Consider the following 17,569-nt stretch of genomic DNA (forward strand, 5'->3'; position numbering starts at 1 on the left):
ACACATACATGTCCACAAATAAATCACACACAAACACACAAGGGCCTTGGAGCCACAGAGGCCCCTCGGTGAAATCTCCCTGTCTCTCTCTCATACACACACACTCTCCCTCCCTCTCTCTATCTGTGCGTGGGCAGAGTGGCAGTCTCAGAATAGCACTGCTGCATTGAAAGAGAGAGGGAGTGAGAGTAAGAGAGAGAGAGTATAGCTTCTCTTTATCACATCTGTCTAACCGTTTGGCATCTTCGCTCTTCTTTGCTCTGTTTTGACAATCAAAGCAATCATTTAGCTCACTACCCAGCCCCCTGCCCTCCATCCGGGAGTTAAGGATGTGGCCCTGACTTATCCATTCAGTGAATGTTTCAGAGATTCAAATTAGAAACTTCATGCAACATGTTCATCTGGGTACAATAGTGAATTGTAAATCAAATATGGGGGGGGGGGGGGGGGGTGTCTCCAAAATCTGACTCAAAAAGCACGGCAAAATGTGTGTTTTAAGTGCCTATAGCAGTTGGCAGTTGTGCCTTGCATAGCAAAGAACTTCCATGACAGTGTTCCTTTTCATCAGAAACGAGATCTCGGTTACAAAAAGCCCCAGTGTATTCTGGCGCATCCTGAGTGACCCCTGCGCCATCCTAAAATACGGTCCCATCAGATCATACACCTCACAAGGGACCGCGGGAGGATGCTCATATTAGCATTCACCCTGCGCCGCTCTAACGCACTGTGCTAACAAGTGCAGCACGGCTCTGGTCTTTGCGCAACAGCATCAGCAGCATGCGTTTGGAAACCGTCTGCCGTCCACCGCGGATCGGTACAGACTGGTGGGGGTGGGGAAGTCAAATGGGAAGAACCAACAAAATGGGAGACGACAATTCAGGGGCACAGAGAGTGCCAAGGGAGTATGGAACCTGTGTGCGGGCACGTCGCTCTCTCTCCGTCTTTGTGTTGCAGCTGTAGCCTACTGCAAACATGAAGGCGCGTCTTACCTGCGTGGCGCTGGTTGTACTCAGACGGGCAGTTTGATGAAGAGCCTTTGGAAACGGCAGTCACCATGTTGCCTGATGTTGCGCCGACAACAAGCCTGTAGCAACAGCCTCGATGGAGGCTGGTGTCAAGTCACAAATGGGAGAAAAAAAAGTGTTTGTTAATATCGATGAAAACTGTGAATGTAAACAGCAGAAGGAAAAGCTGCAACTGTCGTGGCTCAAGATGGCATGCGTTGGCTTTTAATACACCCAAACAAAGCATCACCCTATTCACTGAAAAAAACACACTCTCTGATATCAATGAATATGAGACGATAATTGGCTTGGTCTCAATATCAAAACCAAGTCATTTACAGTCACTGTGAAAAAAACTGAAAAATCTTGGTCAGTTATGGTTTCCTCCCGACCCTATGAAAAAATCTGCCTTTTCCCACTGTGATAAAACCAGAGCTGGGTTTTGAAATTACGCGTTATTGCGAGTAAGACAAAGGCTGCTTTACATATAAGCTGAATTGTCTGTATGTAGATCATTTGACTGATTAATAGTCCATTGAAAAATAGCGCAGATACCTTTCAATCAATTCCCCCTTCTTAATGTGAAAGTATTCTTTCCATTAGTCAACACAGTCATAAAAAATCTAAATGTGCCATTCAATTAATAAAAGACGTCAATTCACTCACAGACAAGAACGATTCCTCAAAATTCAAACTGCTGCACACAGATATTTTCCTTATCGATGCCAACACCGTTCCGCGCGCTCCCACTGAGCTAATAGAGACACAACCGCGCGGAGATGCATGGAGAATCACTTTAGCAAAGGTCCGCTTCGTTTACATTCATTGGTTGAACACCGTGGGTGCTTGCGCACGCTTCCATTTGTTAAGTCCAAATGTAAGAAATTATCAACCAATCGCCGACGCTTTTTATTGCCAAGAGCAGATTTCCATCTTGTGGTGTCATTGGTTTACACCAGAGACCAGCTGCTCAACACACATGCGTCCGCGCACACCCCCCCAAAAGTGCAGATAGGCTATAACATGAATTATGCTTTTGAAAGCGACATTAGGTGGTAAGCAGTGGTGCTGCACGGGACCGACGAGGCGCTGGTGTCAGTTTTCACTTCCAGACATCTGTTCTCGGTCATGAAAAGCAACACTTGCCCCTGTTGAAGATGGTGCTACTTGTTTCCATGGTTACCGTGTCATCATACATCACCTAATTGTGTATTCGTGTTTAATCAGTTTGGAAACTGTCGACAAGGATTGATTGTATGGGTATTAGTTCAGGTTTTTGATTGCCTTTTAGGACTTGCTTCTTGATGATGGTGCGTTTTACCTAGAACATGGGGTAAGGAGCGCGAGAGAACTCCGCTCTCCCATCATCTCGCCGTCTGTCAAGAGACGTCGAGTGTCATTGGCGTTGTTGTGCGAGTCATAACGGCGGTGAACCCATAAAGTCCTCGTGCACCACACACATACACACACACACATCTGCGATGACTCAAAGCGACCTCACACACAAACACACACAACGCCATCAGTGCTACTCACATCATATTAGTCATCAGATCTGGCAGTGATGACAGCATGACATCCAGCACTCTTGAGCGGCAAAGAAACACCGTTTCATGCAAGAGGCAGTTTTTTCTTGATATTGTAAAGATCAAAAAGATAGGCAGGTAACTTGTCACACTTTGGGAATCCACTATCTCTAAAAACAGCAGGTGAGAGAGGTGTTGACTATTAGTAGACTTTTGATTGACACGGAAATGCAAAACACCAATACAATAGTATAGTACCATTCTAAATCACATAAATCAACATTTACAGAAGAAATTCACTCTACAGCTGTATGCCATGTCTTGGTGCATTACAGAATCTCGACCATAGCAACGCACCCGTCAATCCACTTCCCTTTGTAAAGTACCTACAACCAACAGGTGACACATCCATCTTTTTCAGTATGCTCAATCAAATGTATGTGTTGTGAAATCACAGGAGCCACACATGTCTTTCTGAAAAGTAGTTATTTTAATAATATCTTACAATCCTTTATTTCGTGACATTTACTTTCAGTTTTGCATTTTTTCCCCCACTGTGACTGTCTTCTGTATCACATGGCCAGACAATCACAGACAAAATATCTGGGGTAACTGAAGTCTGTACAATGCGCTTTCAGGAGAAAGGATTTCATGAGAGACCCCCTTTGCAACGAGACATTAAAACTTCACCTGAGGGCAACCAATGGAAAGCCGCACCTCTGATTGATAAAAATTGGGGGAAAAAAGAGAATTATTAGCATCTTCACCTGGGTCTTTATGAGTCACGAGTGTCTACGCTCGCGCGCTGAAAAGAGGAAACATTCACATGGCACTCCAGACACCAGTTCCGTTTTTGTTTAAAAGCATGGGGGCTGGAAATGGCTTTTGTTGGGAGGGGGGAGGGAGAGGCCATTAAGGCAGTAGGCACGACGCCACCCTCCAAAAACTTGACAGTGCTCAATTTTTTGTGCTGAAATGTAAGAGGGCAAAGAGAGAGAGGGACATTTTGTCCCGTAGAGTTTATGCTGTGTTGCTGCTCCAGCACTCAGTGGTCCCCATCAGAGGCCCTTTATGGCAGAAGAGAAATACTGAAATTTGGGGGTCTACATTCAGTTCAAAAATGCATACGAGTGCTGATTTAGTCTGGGGACAACTAAAAGTGTAACCAGAATTAACTGGAACTGAAGTAATCAAAATGGTCTCATTTATTGTCTCTCCTTTAGCTGCCTCTCATGGAATCTATGGAGTTGGCCCTGTTCCCACCACTTAGGCGTGGACAAGACTCTCCCCACAGTCCTTAGTGCTCCACCCACTACTACACTCTCTGCTCTACCAACACCTGTTTGAGTCCACCTGAAGTCCCCTTCAATGAGTCGGACCAAGAGGGGGAGTCAAAGAGAGCACCCGGCCTGAGCGTTCACCTCTGAGTCTCTGGTAGGTGTGAGTGTGTTTGTATGTGTGTGCAGGTGAGGTACAGTGCAGTACAGCACAGTTAGGTGTCTACTGGAGCTGGTGTTCTTCACTCAGTGGTCAGTTGTATGCTGTCAGTTAGTGTGTATGCTGGTAGAACTTTAGTGTGTGGTCTGTGTGTGTGTGTGTGTGTGTGTGTGTGTGTGTGTGTGTGTATCTGTTGGAGCTGCAGCTCTGGAGAGAATATTGGACCCATTGTCTTTGGTTCTTATTTGCTCTTGAATACATGACTTGGGAGGGCGGTTTGTGTGTGTGTGTGTGTGTGTGTGTGTGCGCGTGTATCTTCAACCAATAAAGGCCACGATGTTAAAGGCTGTGTACCAATCATTTTGCTTGACTGGACAGGAAGAGGCAGGGCTGCAAATCGATGGTAGGCGAAACATTTAATAGGTGGGGCTTAATGGCAAAGGGGAAGAGCCTCGAAGGCAGCTTCCTACACCACATCTAACCCCACCTCCCAGTGCATGTGGAACTCTGTCCAGGAATGTTGCCAGTATTCCACTTTCTCTCTCTCTCTCTCTCTCTCTCTCTCTCTGTCACTCTCGTCGTCACTGCAGGTCTCGGTCTTCCAGGTATCTGTATTCAAATGTGAACCCTTCCTTCTTCCTCTGGCCCCATTTTTCATAGTCAAAATAAATATACGTGCCCTGCAAGAGAAAAGACACAATGACATTGGAACGTTGAGAGAAAGAGATCAAAGAGTGGAGATATTGCAAAAAAAGTATGACCATGTGCGACTAAGAAGAAGAAAGTAAGATACTGTACTTCTGTTCTCTGACAACTCAATTAATAAGGAGCATACACACTAAAAATTCTACTTTATGTACCTTACTTGCATTTTAAGTCTGTGAAATGGATAAAGTTTAAGTATATATGAGGTATGGACCAAGGGGGTAATTGAGCGTGAGACCAACTAGCAACCAACAAGCATTGGCCTTTTCTCCAACTATGCTATAAATTACATTCAGTCGCAGAGGACAGAAGTAACCATTTGGATAAAAATCTCTCTGAAAAACCTATTTGGCCATCAGTGACATTTTGTTGGATTGTGTTTGCCTCTATGTTGGAGTTTGCTAAGTGAGTCTTGAAGGTGGGCTGATTAAACAGAGTTAGATTACCATTTATGTAAGACGACATGTAGCCACACAAACAGTCAGCGAGAGGCTTAACAGGAAGAAGCATCTGATCTGGCTTACAGCTCTGCATTCAAAACCTACAGAGTGGCTGCGTCCACTACTTCTACTGTCTATGGTCTAGACTCTAGACTCACCTGCTCAAACTCGTCAGTGATGGTCTTGGGTTCCTCGTGGCGCTGGAACCACATCATGTACTTGGTGTGGAATCTCCAGGACTGTTTCTTCAGGGCCTTGGCTGCCAAATACTGGGATTTTGTGCCCTGCACACATGTACCCACACAAACATGAGTGTTGGGATTACACATGCAAATGATAACCGCCCTTAGGTTCTTAATCCATATTATTGTTTTCTTCAATATTGTCCTACATTACAGAAAAACACAATACAGACATGGACACGGAAGTGTCCTTATGCACTTGAATATGTGTATGAAAAAAAAAAAAACTACCACTACACATTTTTTTTAAGCCATCATCAGGGTCAGGGAAATTCACATTTTAATTCTGAATGCACACAACACACACAGACTCGTCGCTGTAAAACCACAAACCTCTAAGTAGTAGAAGATGAAGAAGAGGGTTTCGGTGGAGAGTCTCTGGTAGAACTCCACCGTGTCAGAGTGGGGCGGGGGCATCTGGTGATGGAACGGCAGCGTGGGACAGGGGTTCCTCATGAGGTACTGCCTGAGATGGAGAACCGACACGGAGACAGACACAAACACTCATTACACGCTCCCCTTTGATATTCTGGTCAAATTTGAGGTAAAGGTAAAATCTATTACTGGACGGAACTGGTTGATCACAGGTTGATCACAAGTTGTCGATGTTTTACATAAAATATATTATTCTTTACAAAGTGTTGGCAGACCACTGTTACAGTAAGAATTATTTGTCATTTTTACGATTAATGAAAATGAAGTGCTTGTGTTCTTTTTGTGTTCATTTAGTAGCGCTGTGCTTTGTTGACGGAATTAGCGGGCATTTCTATGAACCATCAACCCACATATTCATCTCTGGGACAACAAAACCAAACAGAGGAGTCCCAAGGGACACCAGGACCATCATCCAGATCGCTCACAGACACCATTTTAAACTGAGAAACTCCACACAAAAACCCCACATACACACACACACACACACACACACACACACACACACACACACAGACAAACAATGTCAATTGTTAATTGTACTTTAAACAAATAACATTGTATTAAATTGACAAACGACTCCCATTCAGACCATGGCATAGGAAACAAACCCCAGAAGAAGCCCCTCTTTTAGGCACCTGATCCTCTCGGAGTCAGACGGGTGGGGCATATGCGCCCAGGCCGACTCCTGCATGGCCTGCTGGTAGACCTGGTCTTTGGACAGAGGTACCGGGCCCAGCGGGCACACGCCCAGCGAGGGAGGGATGGTCGTCTCGGAGAGTGACAGCTGTGGGGCTGTGGGAGCACCAGGGGGCGCTGTAGAGCTGGGGAACATTTCTGAGATGGGAAAGAACCCGGACATGACAAAAAGAGAATTTGAGAATGTGTGTGCAAGCATGATAAAGTGTGGACACTATAGTTTGGTTTGAGAGAAGACTAACCCCCACCAAGGTGCAAGCTAGCGATCTCTCCTTCCAGGCCAGAGCCCAAAGCTGCCCTTTCTGCCATGGACTTCAGAGAACTCAGAGGTTCCTGTGAGGACAAAACACAGAGTGAGTTTGAGTGAGTTTGAGTGAGTGAGTGTCTGAGTGAGTGAGTGAGTGAGTGAGTGAGTGTCTGAGTGAGTGTCTGAGTGAGTGAGTGAGTGTCTGAGTGAGTGAGTGAGTGAGTGAGTGAGTGAGTGAGTGAGTGAGTGAGTGAGTGAGTGAGTGAGTGAGTGAGTGAGTGAGTGAGTGAGTGAGTGAGTGAGTGAGTGAGTGAGTGTCTGAGTGACTGTCTGTCTGAGTGAGTGAGTGAGTGAGTGAGTGAGTGAGTGAGTGAGTGAGTGAGTGAGTGAGTGAGTGAGTGAGTGTCTGAGTGAGTGAGTGAGTGAGTGAGTGAGTGAGTGAGTGAGTGAGTGAGTGAGTGAGTGAGTGAGTGAGTGACTGTCTGAGTGAGTGAGTGACTGTCTGAGTGAGTGAGTGAGTGAGTGAGTGAGTGAGTGAGTGTCTGAGTGAGTGTCTGAGTGAGTGTCTGAGTGAGTGTCTGAGTGAGTGTCTGAGTGAGTGTCTGAGTGAGTGTCTGAGTGAGTGTCTGAGTGAGTGTCTGAGTGAGTGTCTGAGTGAGTGTCTGAGTGAGTGTCTGAGTGAGTGAGTGAGTGAGTGAGTGAGTGTCTGTCTGTCTGAGTGAGTGAGTGTCTAAGTGAGTGAGTGAGTGTCTAAGTGAGTGAGTGAGTGTCTAAGTGAGTGAGTGAGTGTCTAAGTGAGTGAGTGAGTGTCTAAGTGCGTGAGTGCGTGAGTGCGTGAGTGCGTGAGTGCGTGAGTGCGTGAGTGCGTGAGTGCGTGAGTGCGTGAGTGCGTGAGTGCGTGAGTGCGTGAGTGAGTGACTGAATGCGTGCGTGTGTGTCTGAGTGAGTGAATGCGTGCATGTCTGAGTGAGTGAATGATGCGTGTCTGAGTGAGTGAATGCGTGCATGTCTGAGTGAGTGAGTGAGTGAGTGAGTGCGTGCGTGTGTGCGTGTGCGTGCGTGCGCCTGAGAACCATAACATTGTCTCAAGGCCATTTGCGAGTGCATTAGTGAGAACTGAAATGTTACCGGAATGCACAATTCAATTAACTTCTGGACCCGTTTAACAATTTTTATTAAAACAAAGACACACTACATAAACCACAGAAAGTGAGGAGGTTTATGTTGACACTCTGAGGTGTGTGTGTGTATGTATGTGTGCGCTTGTGTGTGTGTGTGTGTGTGTGTCTACCTTAATGCCATCCGTGGTCTGTGTGTGTGCGTGTGTGTGTGTGTGTCTACCTTAATGCCATCCATGGCCTCTGTGTGTGTGTGTGTACAGTATGTATGTATGTATGTATGTATGTATGTATGTATGCGTTGGTGTGTCTACCTTAATGCCATCCATGGCCTGTGTGTAAGAGTGGGGGCCATTGAGAAGGCTGCTCCCTGCTGGTTTGGGCTCGCTGTAAGAGGGGGAGGGGCTGCTGGGTCGGAACAGGTTGGGCCCTGCATCTTTACTGTTAGATACAGAAGAGATGGAACACTTCATTACCCACAACACATTTCAGAACATATCTAGAGAGGACAATAGCTCTGTGAAACTAATGGTCCATGTAAATGGCAGCGCTCTGACATTTAAGTAACGCCACTGAACTTCTGGTCTCTCATTTCTGAGCATGATACTTACTGCTGAGTGGTTGAGGAGCCCAAGGACGTTGACTGGCTTGTTTGTGATTGGATGACAATATTAAGGGCGGCGTCTGATGTGCTTTCAGCTACTACAGCACTGTAACCTGTGTGAAAACGAAGAAACATTGACTGGTTTGATCATCTGCTCTCTCATCTCAAAAATCAACTGCAATAACAATATTTAAAAAAATGTATTCTAATTTGAAACTGGAATATAAGCAATTGTTCCATCATAGGTTATTCTGATTGTTAGTTGTACTTATATGGCTGTATCATCGAGGGTTGTCAGTTAGCCTAATTGTACAGCCAAACATTCCAATCTCTGTGTCTGAACAGTCCAGCACTGTTTACCTATTCTTCTGCACACAAACTCAGAAGGGTATTTATGTGTTTATGCACTTTTGTTCATCAAAACAGTAATGGAGGGTGAAAAACAGTATGTGTGCCAGAGTGACTCACTTGTGCTGCCGTTCTGCTTTTGGACACTTGGGGGCCTAGCAATCGCCACTGTGCTTCCTGAGATCCCTCCTGGGGCCGCTCCTCCCGCCAGCGGGGTGGGGGCCACCAGGGGGGGGCCCTGAGTGCCTGTGGAGCCCGGGGCCAGGCTGAAGCCGAGGCTGAGGGAGGTGGGAGCGGCGCCCAGCAGGCCTGTGGACGCGCTGGTCACAGTGGTCCCGAACACGCTCAAGCCCAAGGGACTCTCGTTAGGGTTTGCGTTAAGGTTGTTCACGTTGGCACTGGGGGCGACCGCCTGGGCGTAGGGGGTGGGGGTGGAACCTGAGCCACCAAGCAGCCCCGACATGCTGCTCAGGGACACCGGCAACCCAGAAAAGCCGAGTTGGCCACTTCCTGTAATGGAGCCCACCCCCGGCCCTGCCAACCCGCCCAAGTTTGGGGCCATGGGCGGGGTCTGAGACATGCTTCTGGTGGGAGGGGGGGAGCCAGATGAGGGGGGACGGGGTAGCAGGCCGCTGGCGGGACTGGAGGCGTGTGCAGCAGAGATTGGTATGGAGATGGCGGCGGAGCTCTTGACCTGCTGTAATTGCCCGTGCCCCTGTGTGGCCGAACTGTAGCTGCCGGAGGTGGGGATGACTCCCGCCTGGACACTCCCGGAAACTACGCTGCTGCCAGCGCAAGCAGCAGCGGTTGCCATGGAGATCATCGAGGAGGAGGACGAGGAGGACCCCAAGGACGCAGACGACGACGAAGATGAGGACGAGGATGAGGAAGAGGAGGAGGAGGACAGTGAAGGGTTCCCGTTCTTCACTGGTGACTGAAAATGACCAGAATTGAAAAAGAAGCCAGGAAGTGTGAACTTAAGGAACCAAAATGTACATACATCATCTCTTGACAACAATGTCCTATTGTCATGACTGTGTACCGCTCAGTCTTGGTAGCTTTCTATTCCCAATTAGAGAAATGAAAAGAGGACTTTTGTTACAATCAGATACTTGAGCCATTATTAAAGTGACAGAACATTTGATGTTTTATTCAAAGGAACGTTTCAAGTGAAACATAACAATAAATTGGTGCTTTTTCGGGGGGAACTCAGTGTGGTGTCATCGCTGACTGGTTGAGAGCTAGCGGGAAATGGCTGTCTGGAGGCGAAGGCTTACCTGACTGACCTCGCTGTCCGTGGATCGTCCTCGCTTCTTCTCGTCCTCAGAGATCTCCTGATGGAAACGACACAAGACAATACTCACTTTAACACTGGCCATCGAGCTGAAAGGCACATGCTCCTACTGATTGTGTACACACAATCACAGGGCAAAGTACATAGTCATAATTAACACTCTCATTCACTAACACCCACAGATCGATTCACATCTGATCCCCGCCCCCACCAATGGTCTTCACCCGCACATGCACGCACATAAGTGCACACACGCACATTACAGCTTTACTTTATGCTTGCTTTGATTCATGAATGGCGAATGAGAAATGTCCTCTTTGTGTTTACATATAGTGGCTGCTTTTTTGTAGATTCGGTGAAACCTGGTCATTATTAGTAAGCCCAACTGAATACAAATGTAGTCATATTTGCTTGTATCTATTTTTGAACAGCATTAATTTGTTTAGCCAAATTAGTGTAAAAGCCATGTTTATTGAATGACAGTTTGAGCCGTTATTGAGAAAACCATCCGTTTATTTTATCACTCAAAGTTCATGAAAGATCTGGTGCAAAACTTGAAAAATTGAGGGGTTATCACGTGGTGTAGGCAACAATTTCAAGGAGACAAACCAGTTCGGAACTAAAACACTGTCATTTAGTCTTCTACTCTGCTCTAAAACCTGCCTCAGCCCCGACTCCAAACAAAGCAGTATGTCCTAAGCGCTCTAACGTACTGTTACTTCTTCACAGAAAGAAGTTTCACTTGGTTACATTTAATTTTCATTTCACCTTCATTACCGGTCATGGTATGAATTATTTGTGATGTTTACCTTTCAGGGCTTTTTAAACTGTATTCAGGGGTTTTCTCAAAGGGCAGAGGCTAAGTGCTCTTTTATCTACATGAATCTTTCACTACATTCATCGTTTCCGTTCACACATACGCAGAACCATACCGTGGATAACACACACACACACACACACACACACACACACACACACACACACACACACACACACACCGTTAAGCAGGTGGCGGGTGACGGAGGCGTGGGCGAGGAGGAGGTGGAGGTGGTGGGTGTGCTGCTGGAGTGCTGCTGGAACATCTCATCCTCCATGGTGGAGTTGCCTGGGGGAGAGGTGGCAGCCAGAGCCGCGGCTGTGGCGGGACATACAGGGGCGAGAGGAGGACAAGACAGAAGTGGATAACGACAAAGACAGAGAGACAAACAGATAGATAGAGAGAGAGAGAGATGGGGTGGGGGGTGAGCAGACAGAGAGAGAGAGAGAGAGAGAGAGAGAGATAGTAGTGGAAGTGACAGACAGTGAGAAAGGGATGTGGAGGGTAAGAAGGAGAAAGAGAGCAACAGATAGGAGGGAGGGAGAGAGAGGGATGAAAGGGAGAGCAGAGACAGAGGATGAAAATCATGGCACAGATAAAAATAAAATGCTTTCAAGTACAAAGCAGTCAACCATCAAGGAAAGTGCACACACACGTACACACACACAAAGACACACATGCACACACACTTACGGATCTCCTCCAAGTCCAGGTCATCATAGAGGAACTCATTCTCCTCAAAGTCAGGGTCCTGGCAGGAGTCCAGGTAGTACTCCACATCGTCCTTGATCTTGCGAATGGAGTCCACCTGTATGGAGTCGTTGTCCAGCATGCGCAGGATGGTCTCCACCATAAGGATGTGGTAGCGATGCCTCTCTATCATCCTCTTCAGTTCGTCTATCCGGTCCTGTTTCTAACCAAGAGGGAAACCAAACGTGAGGCAGAGAGGCAGAGACAGATACAGAATGGCATATGGAGGGGAAAAAAGATGAAACACCCTAAATAATAAACATTTTTCTGGTGTTTCATGATTAATTCCAGCAACACATCTCTGTCGTTATGAATCAAGACCTTTCCATACTTGTGCAATTATTGCCAGTTGTTATTGACAGTTGCTGTGGTTAACATCAGTAATATAACTGAATAATAATGAGAAGGGAAATATGTTCTACAGCTATACACATAAAAGATACTATTATAATGTCTGCTTGTCAGAGCACACTTATTGTATGAGCATACTTATTGCAAGATCTCCCTAGATTCCAGATACTCTGTTTCACTGATTGAGTTTAGATGCACTCACAGCTGGGTGCAGCAAACACAAATGTTTATCTCTGGTAGAAGATAAGTCACATTCATAGGCATAAAATTCCTGGATTGGCCACGATTGTGACGTCGCCATTCACTTACATTAATTTTGAAACCAGGATATTGTCCCACTGGGCAGACCAAGGTGGGACAGGGAAGTGTTTGCCCCATGTAGGTGAAAGGGAGTACGTAACTTTTGCATAGGCTCTTACAGAATGTTTGACTGCCATCATTCATCGGTCATGTGTGAGTGAATAGTTAGTCCTGCTTTGCTGCATAATTCATAAATAATTATAATCTATAATGTTTGGTGTAGTATTTTATTTAAATAAACGAATAAACTCATTTCTGGGATTCTGTGTAGACAAAGTCCTTGTCAGTCAACACGACAGCCAAATGGATCCAATTGTGAAGTCACGTGACGTGGTAGCAGTTTACTGATTTGGATGTTAGCCTGCGGTCAGTGGAATATGTTTAGCTTGCCGTCCAAGACAATTAAAAGACGTTCATTAAACACTTCTGTCATGAGCAAACTTTACAAAAGTCTGTATGTTTTTACTTGTGGCACCTATGCTAGTAGTAGTTGTAGCTGCCTGAGACAAGACAAAACACTGCAAACTCGCTGGGACCCATAGGAATGATCTAATCATTCCTATGTCTATGGTCACATCGCACTGGCACACAACCAGTCTAATGAAAAGTCCAATGAATGCAGTGTGCTAAGCCTTAGACAGCCATTTTAAAGTTTAGCCCTAACAGCAACCCAGGAACTGAAAATACCTTAGCTTGACAGGACAGACGTGAAAAAATGGAAAGAAGAGGGAGTAAGAAGCTGAGGTGCTGGTGTGAGTCTACCTCTTTGTCTCCTTTCTTCTTGCGTGTCTGGACAGAGAGTGACTCCACCTCGCTCTCGAACTGGTCCACTTGCATATTCAGAGTGTCTATCGTGTTCTGAAGAACCGAAAAGAGGCAAACAAAGGTGGAGGAGGGACATCATTTATCAGCGCACATCATTACACAGTACTTTACCCTGCACAGACCATGGGCAACTCATGAGTAAATCTAAGTGAATGGGTACACTATAATACTGTTCACTTATTGTAAGTGGTTACTTTTTTCAGGTCCTAGTTATTTGAATCACTATGAATCAGTGAGGATGATCCGTTCGCTCACCGTAAGCCACTGGCCCACTTCCTCCTTCTCCTTCTGGGCAGGGTCCACTTTCAGTGCCAGACCTAAGCCTTCTTTGGAGTACGCCTTTGTCTTTGTCTCCCGCTCCACAATTTTAAAGCGCTCCATTTGCTGATGAGAATACACAACCAGTAAGAGTTAAGATCACAATGATGCATGCAATGTTTAATTATTCAAACAGCCACACCTGTATTCAATGATGCAAGTTCATATTTCACCTTCTCTCTGTTTGACAGAGGAGATGCTCACTGTCACTTATGTTCAACATTTGAAAATGAATGGCGAAAACTTTTAGGAACAGGTATAATCACCAAGTGATTCCCAGTACAGCCAGAGAGAGAGAGAGAGAAAGAGAGAGAGAGAGAAAGAGAGAGAAGGAGAGAGGAAGAGAGGGAGAGAGAGTGTTTACCGTTTCAATGAGCTTGCGGTTCTCCACGAGCTGCCGTTTATCTTTGATCTCGTTGGAAGCCACCCAGGTTTTGATCTGGTCACGGAGCCTCTGCAAAATCAGGACAAAAGAAAAAGGAAATTGAGAGAGAGCTAGAGAGAAATGAAAAGAGAGGTGGTTGTTCACTTCCATCCTGTGGAAACACGCCTTGTGCAGTCAAGCACGCTGGTCACTCACTCACACACACACACACACACACACACACACGGTTTTGGTAGCTGTTGGTTTTCATGGCAACCCAAACGATCATAAACCTTGGAGTTCACTGACCTGTGTGAACTTACAAGACACGAGAAGTGTTCATTTGACTCAGGAGGAAGATTAGAACAGGTTCACTGAGGTCTGAAATATGTCTGAAGGTGTGAAACAGACAGATCCATAAATCCACGTCTCTCACCTGTAACTTCTTGATTTCCTTCTTGAGGTCAGCTTCATATTTCTCTTTCTGATTGGCATTAGCTGCATTATGAAGCTGGGGGGGTGATGGTTTATGGGAGAGAAAGAGTTAGTGCACTGACAAGTCCATGCTCCACTCCATTTAACTCTTGACAAATAATGAACATCCCACACTGACTGCTACAAGCACTTCAGGCTCATTTAATCAACCTGTTTGGTCATAAAGCCTAAAACTGGATTAAGTACACTTGAAAAATAGAGTATTTATGTTCAAAAAGATGCCTGATTCATTCAAATGCAAAAAATTCCTGACCCTAAAGAAATTTGACAAGTTTTACTTTAAATATGAGTAAGCTGTCCCTGTCCGAGCAAAACCCTCCATCTCTTAATGTTATTTTCAGGAAGATGAAAAAAGCAGGTAAGTTGAAGTATCTGCTTAAAAACGTGGATGAAAAATTTGCATGAATGCAGAGTAATGTAACAACAAAAGTGACGCCCACATAACTGCAATGCAGTCCACTTCAGCTTAATTTTTAAATGTAACCACCACCTTTTAGTGGTCCACAAAATAAGCAGAACATTTCACACTTTTAAAAAACCTTCTGCTTTAAAAAAAACCTAAAGTGTATAGAACTGTTTTCCTAAATACAGCAACCATAACAATCATTTACGAAAAAACTTTGTTTTGATTGCTTTGTAAGTTTAAATCAACCAAGTCCCCCTAAAATTGTCCTCCTCCCACATCCCATGTTTTTTAGGGTCTCATGCTTCTAAGGGGTGCCATTATTGGTTGGGCACTCATACCCAACAAATTATTGTTTTACGTGTACCTCTATCAATTATATCGCCCTCCTTGCCATGTTTTAAACTAAAGTAAAGTGTTTTTGTTTTTCGATCAAAAAATAAAGTTCATACTTTACCCCCAAAGCTATTACCTTCTGCCAGATGTCTTCAAACTGTTCTACTCCTTCCGCCACTTTTTTCAGACATCGATCTATTTCACCTGGGAGACAAAAAGAGAAACAGAAGAGGAGGCAAAGAAGGGAGAGTAGAGAGATGGCAAGTTGTTACTGTAAGTAGCAGCTGACTGCTCATCACCTTGCAATCAGAGCCCACTCTTGTGAGAGCTGTATGGTACAGAGAGAGCTCACGTGAAAATGTGCCTGAATGAACAATGTATGAACAACATAACACATAATGTCCACAGAGCTGGCTTTAGTCCCCCCAAGGGTGTTAATCCAGGAAAGGCCTATGAGGGAGGGTATGAGAAAGGTGTAGGGGTTTTAAGCCTCATGTCCCCCTGTTATCAAGTAGTAGATTATTAAGATCATGGAAAACCCACCCTGAAGTTTTCTCTTGTCCGCCATGGCTTCTGGACTAAGATGCTGTCTTCATGCCTTCTCTCACGCCTAGGGGAAAAGTGTTGACATTCCTGAGAGGTTTGCTTGGTTGCATGACATTGCTAGTGCACAATTTTTCACCTTAAGATTACATTCTCATAAAATATGACGAGAAGATGAAAAGGTAAAAACAAAGAACTGCTCCTGCTTTGATCATGTTTGTCATATTTTTAAACAGAACAGTAGAATATAGTCCCTTAAAGTGCTCTATGCTAGTTTAAGGTCCAGGGGACTGTAGCCAACCTCCCTGGACATGGGCCCAAGAGGGAAATTGATGACCAATTGAAAAGATGGATAATTCGAATGGTAACCAAAGAGCCCAGAACAACTTCCGAAAAGATTAGAGGTGAACTCCAAAGTCAAGGTACATCAGTGTCAGACCGTACCATCAGTCACTGTTTGAGCCAAAGTCTACTGAGGAGGACACCACTGTTGAAAGCGAAATATTTTTAGACTGAAATTTGCCAAAATGCATATTGACAAGCCACAGGGCTTCTGGGAGAATGTCCTTTGGACAGATGAGACAAAACTGACGCTTGTCAGTTTTGAATTATTTCAGTGGCAATTGTGGGGTTTTCTTTCTTTAAATGAAGGGTACCAACAATTTTGTCCACGTCTGTAAATAGCTGCTGGTATCCATGGTGTGTGTATGGTCACCCTCAGTGCAACAAACGCAGTTCCTGCCATTTCTGAACTTGTCACAGACTGTCACAAACTAAATTCTAACCGCCGCCAAGTCTATAGATGATATTTTGATCTTATTTTCTATTTACAAATGCCACATTTTCCTTACACCAGTTATAGGTTAGGGTTTAGATCTGTTGTATAATTAGGATTTGTAAAAAATAAACTGGAGAGGAGAAGGGTTTCTTAATATGAATAACCACCAACAATTGTATCAGTTAATTAACTGAGATTTTAACAGGAATGTCAGCGCATAGCCTCAAAAGGTTATTCCCATCCCAAACCGGGATTGGGAATTCAACTTCATAGGCTACTGGAATTTCCTGATACCTATACTCCACAAGGTCTGGAGACTGAGCGATATCGGAGTATCTGCTGAACGAGGGACTATGCAATTTGGCTTTTACTTGTCTAGCGAAGATTTAAACAGGGACGTCGCTGTAATCTGCGTTTTTCTAACAATGGGATTTAGAATCCCAAATGAAATAGATACAGGCTTCAGGGTAAGTGAGTGTTTCGCATACACCCCGCACTACGTGCTAAAAGTGTTGAACAGTCAGAAACTATGTGACTAAAGTCCCCTGCAAAGTTCTCTTGCTAGCGTACCTGGCATACCGGTGTTACTAAAACATCGCATATTTACCCAAAATACGTGAACAATCATCAAATACAGAACAATTGTTTATGTCATATAACGCGTGGAGCAAGTGGCTAAGTGATGACTGATGCCCAAATCATTAAATAATCATTATCTATGAATTCATGGCATGAAATAAGAATACTGCTCGGTTCTTCTATAACATTAATGAACACAAAACATTTCACACTCTTATGTAGTGTTTCATAGCCCGCTATCCCAGCCAATAAAAGGCGACCGGCTGGCTGCCTGGCTGGGGTCCATACTGACTAGGAACAGGGAATTTGCAAGCGCGTGTATTCACCGCTGTTCCTTCAGGAAGTGGTCTTTTTACCTGACTTGTCACGGGCTCTTCTATTTTCTTTATTGCACCTCTTACTCCGATATGAATGGCCCTGCCTTTAAAGGTATTTCTCTATGTTTCAATATCTCTACTTGCCAAACAATCACTCCGTGCATCCAAGATGGCCACCAGGAACACCTCCTCCGCGGTAGCGCTGATGGCCTGTAGGCCCACCTCCCCTGATTTCCAATTGGACGATCAGGGAAATTTCGCAACATTCACTGGATCACATCGTCTGTCCATCTGAAA

The 17,569-nt window shown here is 45.0% G+C and overlaps 1 protein-coding gene across 9 annotated transcripts; it reads right to left on the reverse strand.

The window, feature by feature from the left end:
- Nucleotides 1-3,023: 3,023 nt before the first annotated feature.
- cnot3b (CCR4-NOT transcription complex, subunit 3b) lies at nucleotides 3,024-17,454 on the reverse strand. 9 transcript variants are annotated; one of them, XM_080837090.1, is made up of 18 exons: nucleotides 17,417-17,454; nucleotides 15,599-15,665; nucleotides 15,177-15,259; nucleotides 14,258-14,332; nucleotides 13,822-13,911; nucleotides 13,395-13,523; nucleotides 13,077-13,172; nucleotides 11,607-11,826; nucleotides 11,095-11,231; nucleotides 10,080-10,136; nucleotides 8,923-9,736; nucleotides 8,462-8,567; nucleotides 8,165-8,291; nucleotides 6,728-6,818; nucleotides 6,425-6,623; nucleotides 5,688-5,820; nucleotides 5,271-5,396; nucleotides 3,024-4,647 (listed from the first exon to the last, which is right to left on the reverse strand). In XM_080837090.1, the coding sequence occupies exons 2-18, from the start codon at nucleotides 15,621-15,623 to the stop codon at nucleotides 4,549-4,551; spliced, it is 2,607 nt and encodes an 868-aa protein (XP_080693216.1). In that variant the 5' UTR covers nucleotides 15,624-15,665; nucleotides 17,417-17,454; the 3' UTR covers nucleotides 3,024-4,548. The 9 variants fall into 9 exon arrangements, with proteins under 9 accessions (XP_080693216.1, XP_080693223.1, XP_080693221.1 ...); XM_080837097.1 differs by having other exon boundaries at nucleotides 6,734-6,818; nucleotides 11,607-11,820; nucleotides 15,192-15,259; nucleotides 17,312-17,450; XM_080837095.1 differs by having other exon boundaries at nucleotides 11,607-11,820; nucleotides 15,192-15,259; nucleotides 17,312-17,450.
- Nucleotides 17,455-17,569: the final 115 nt, after the last annotated feature.

The sequence above is a fragment of the Sprattus sprattus genome, assembly GCF_963457725.1.
Source record: "Sprattus sprattus genome assembly, chromosome: 4".
Classification (NCBI taxonomy): domain Eukaryota; kingdom Metazoa; phylum Chordata; class Actinopteri; order Clupeiformes; family Clupeidae; genus Sprattus; species Sprattus sprattus.

What these genes read in the sequence shown, in the direction of transcription:
- cnot3b (XM_080837090.1), bottom strand. Translation starts at nt 15,623, where the DNA reads ATGGCGGACAAGAGAAAACTTCAGG. An exon ending in AGGAAATCAAGAAGTTACAG is followed by an intron (nt 13,912 to 14,257) that starts GTGAGAGACGTG and finishes CTGATTTTGCAG; the next exon opens with AGGCTCCGTGACCAGATCAA. An exon ending in CCTGGACTTGGAGGAGATCC is followed by an intron (nt 11,232 to 11,606) that starts GTAAGTGTGTGT and finishes GTCCCGCCACAG; the next exon opens with CCGCGGCTCTGGCTGCCACC.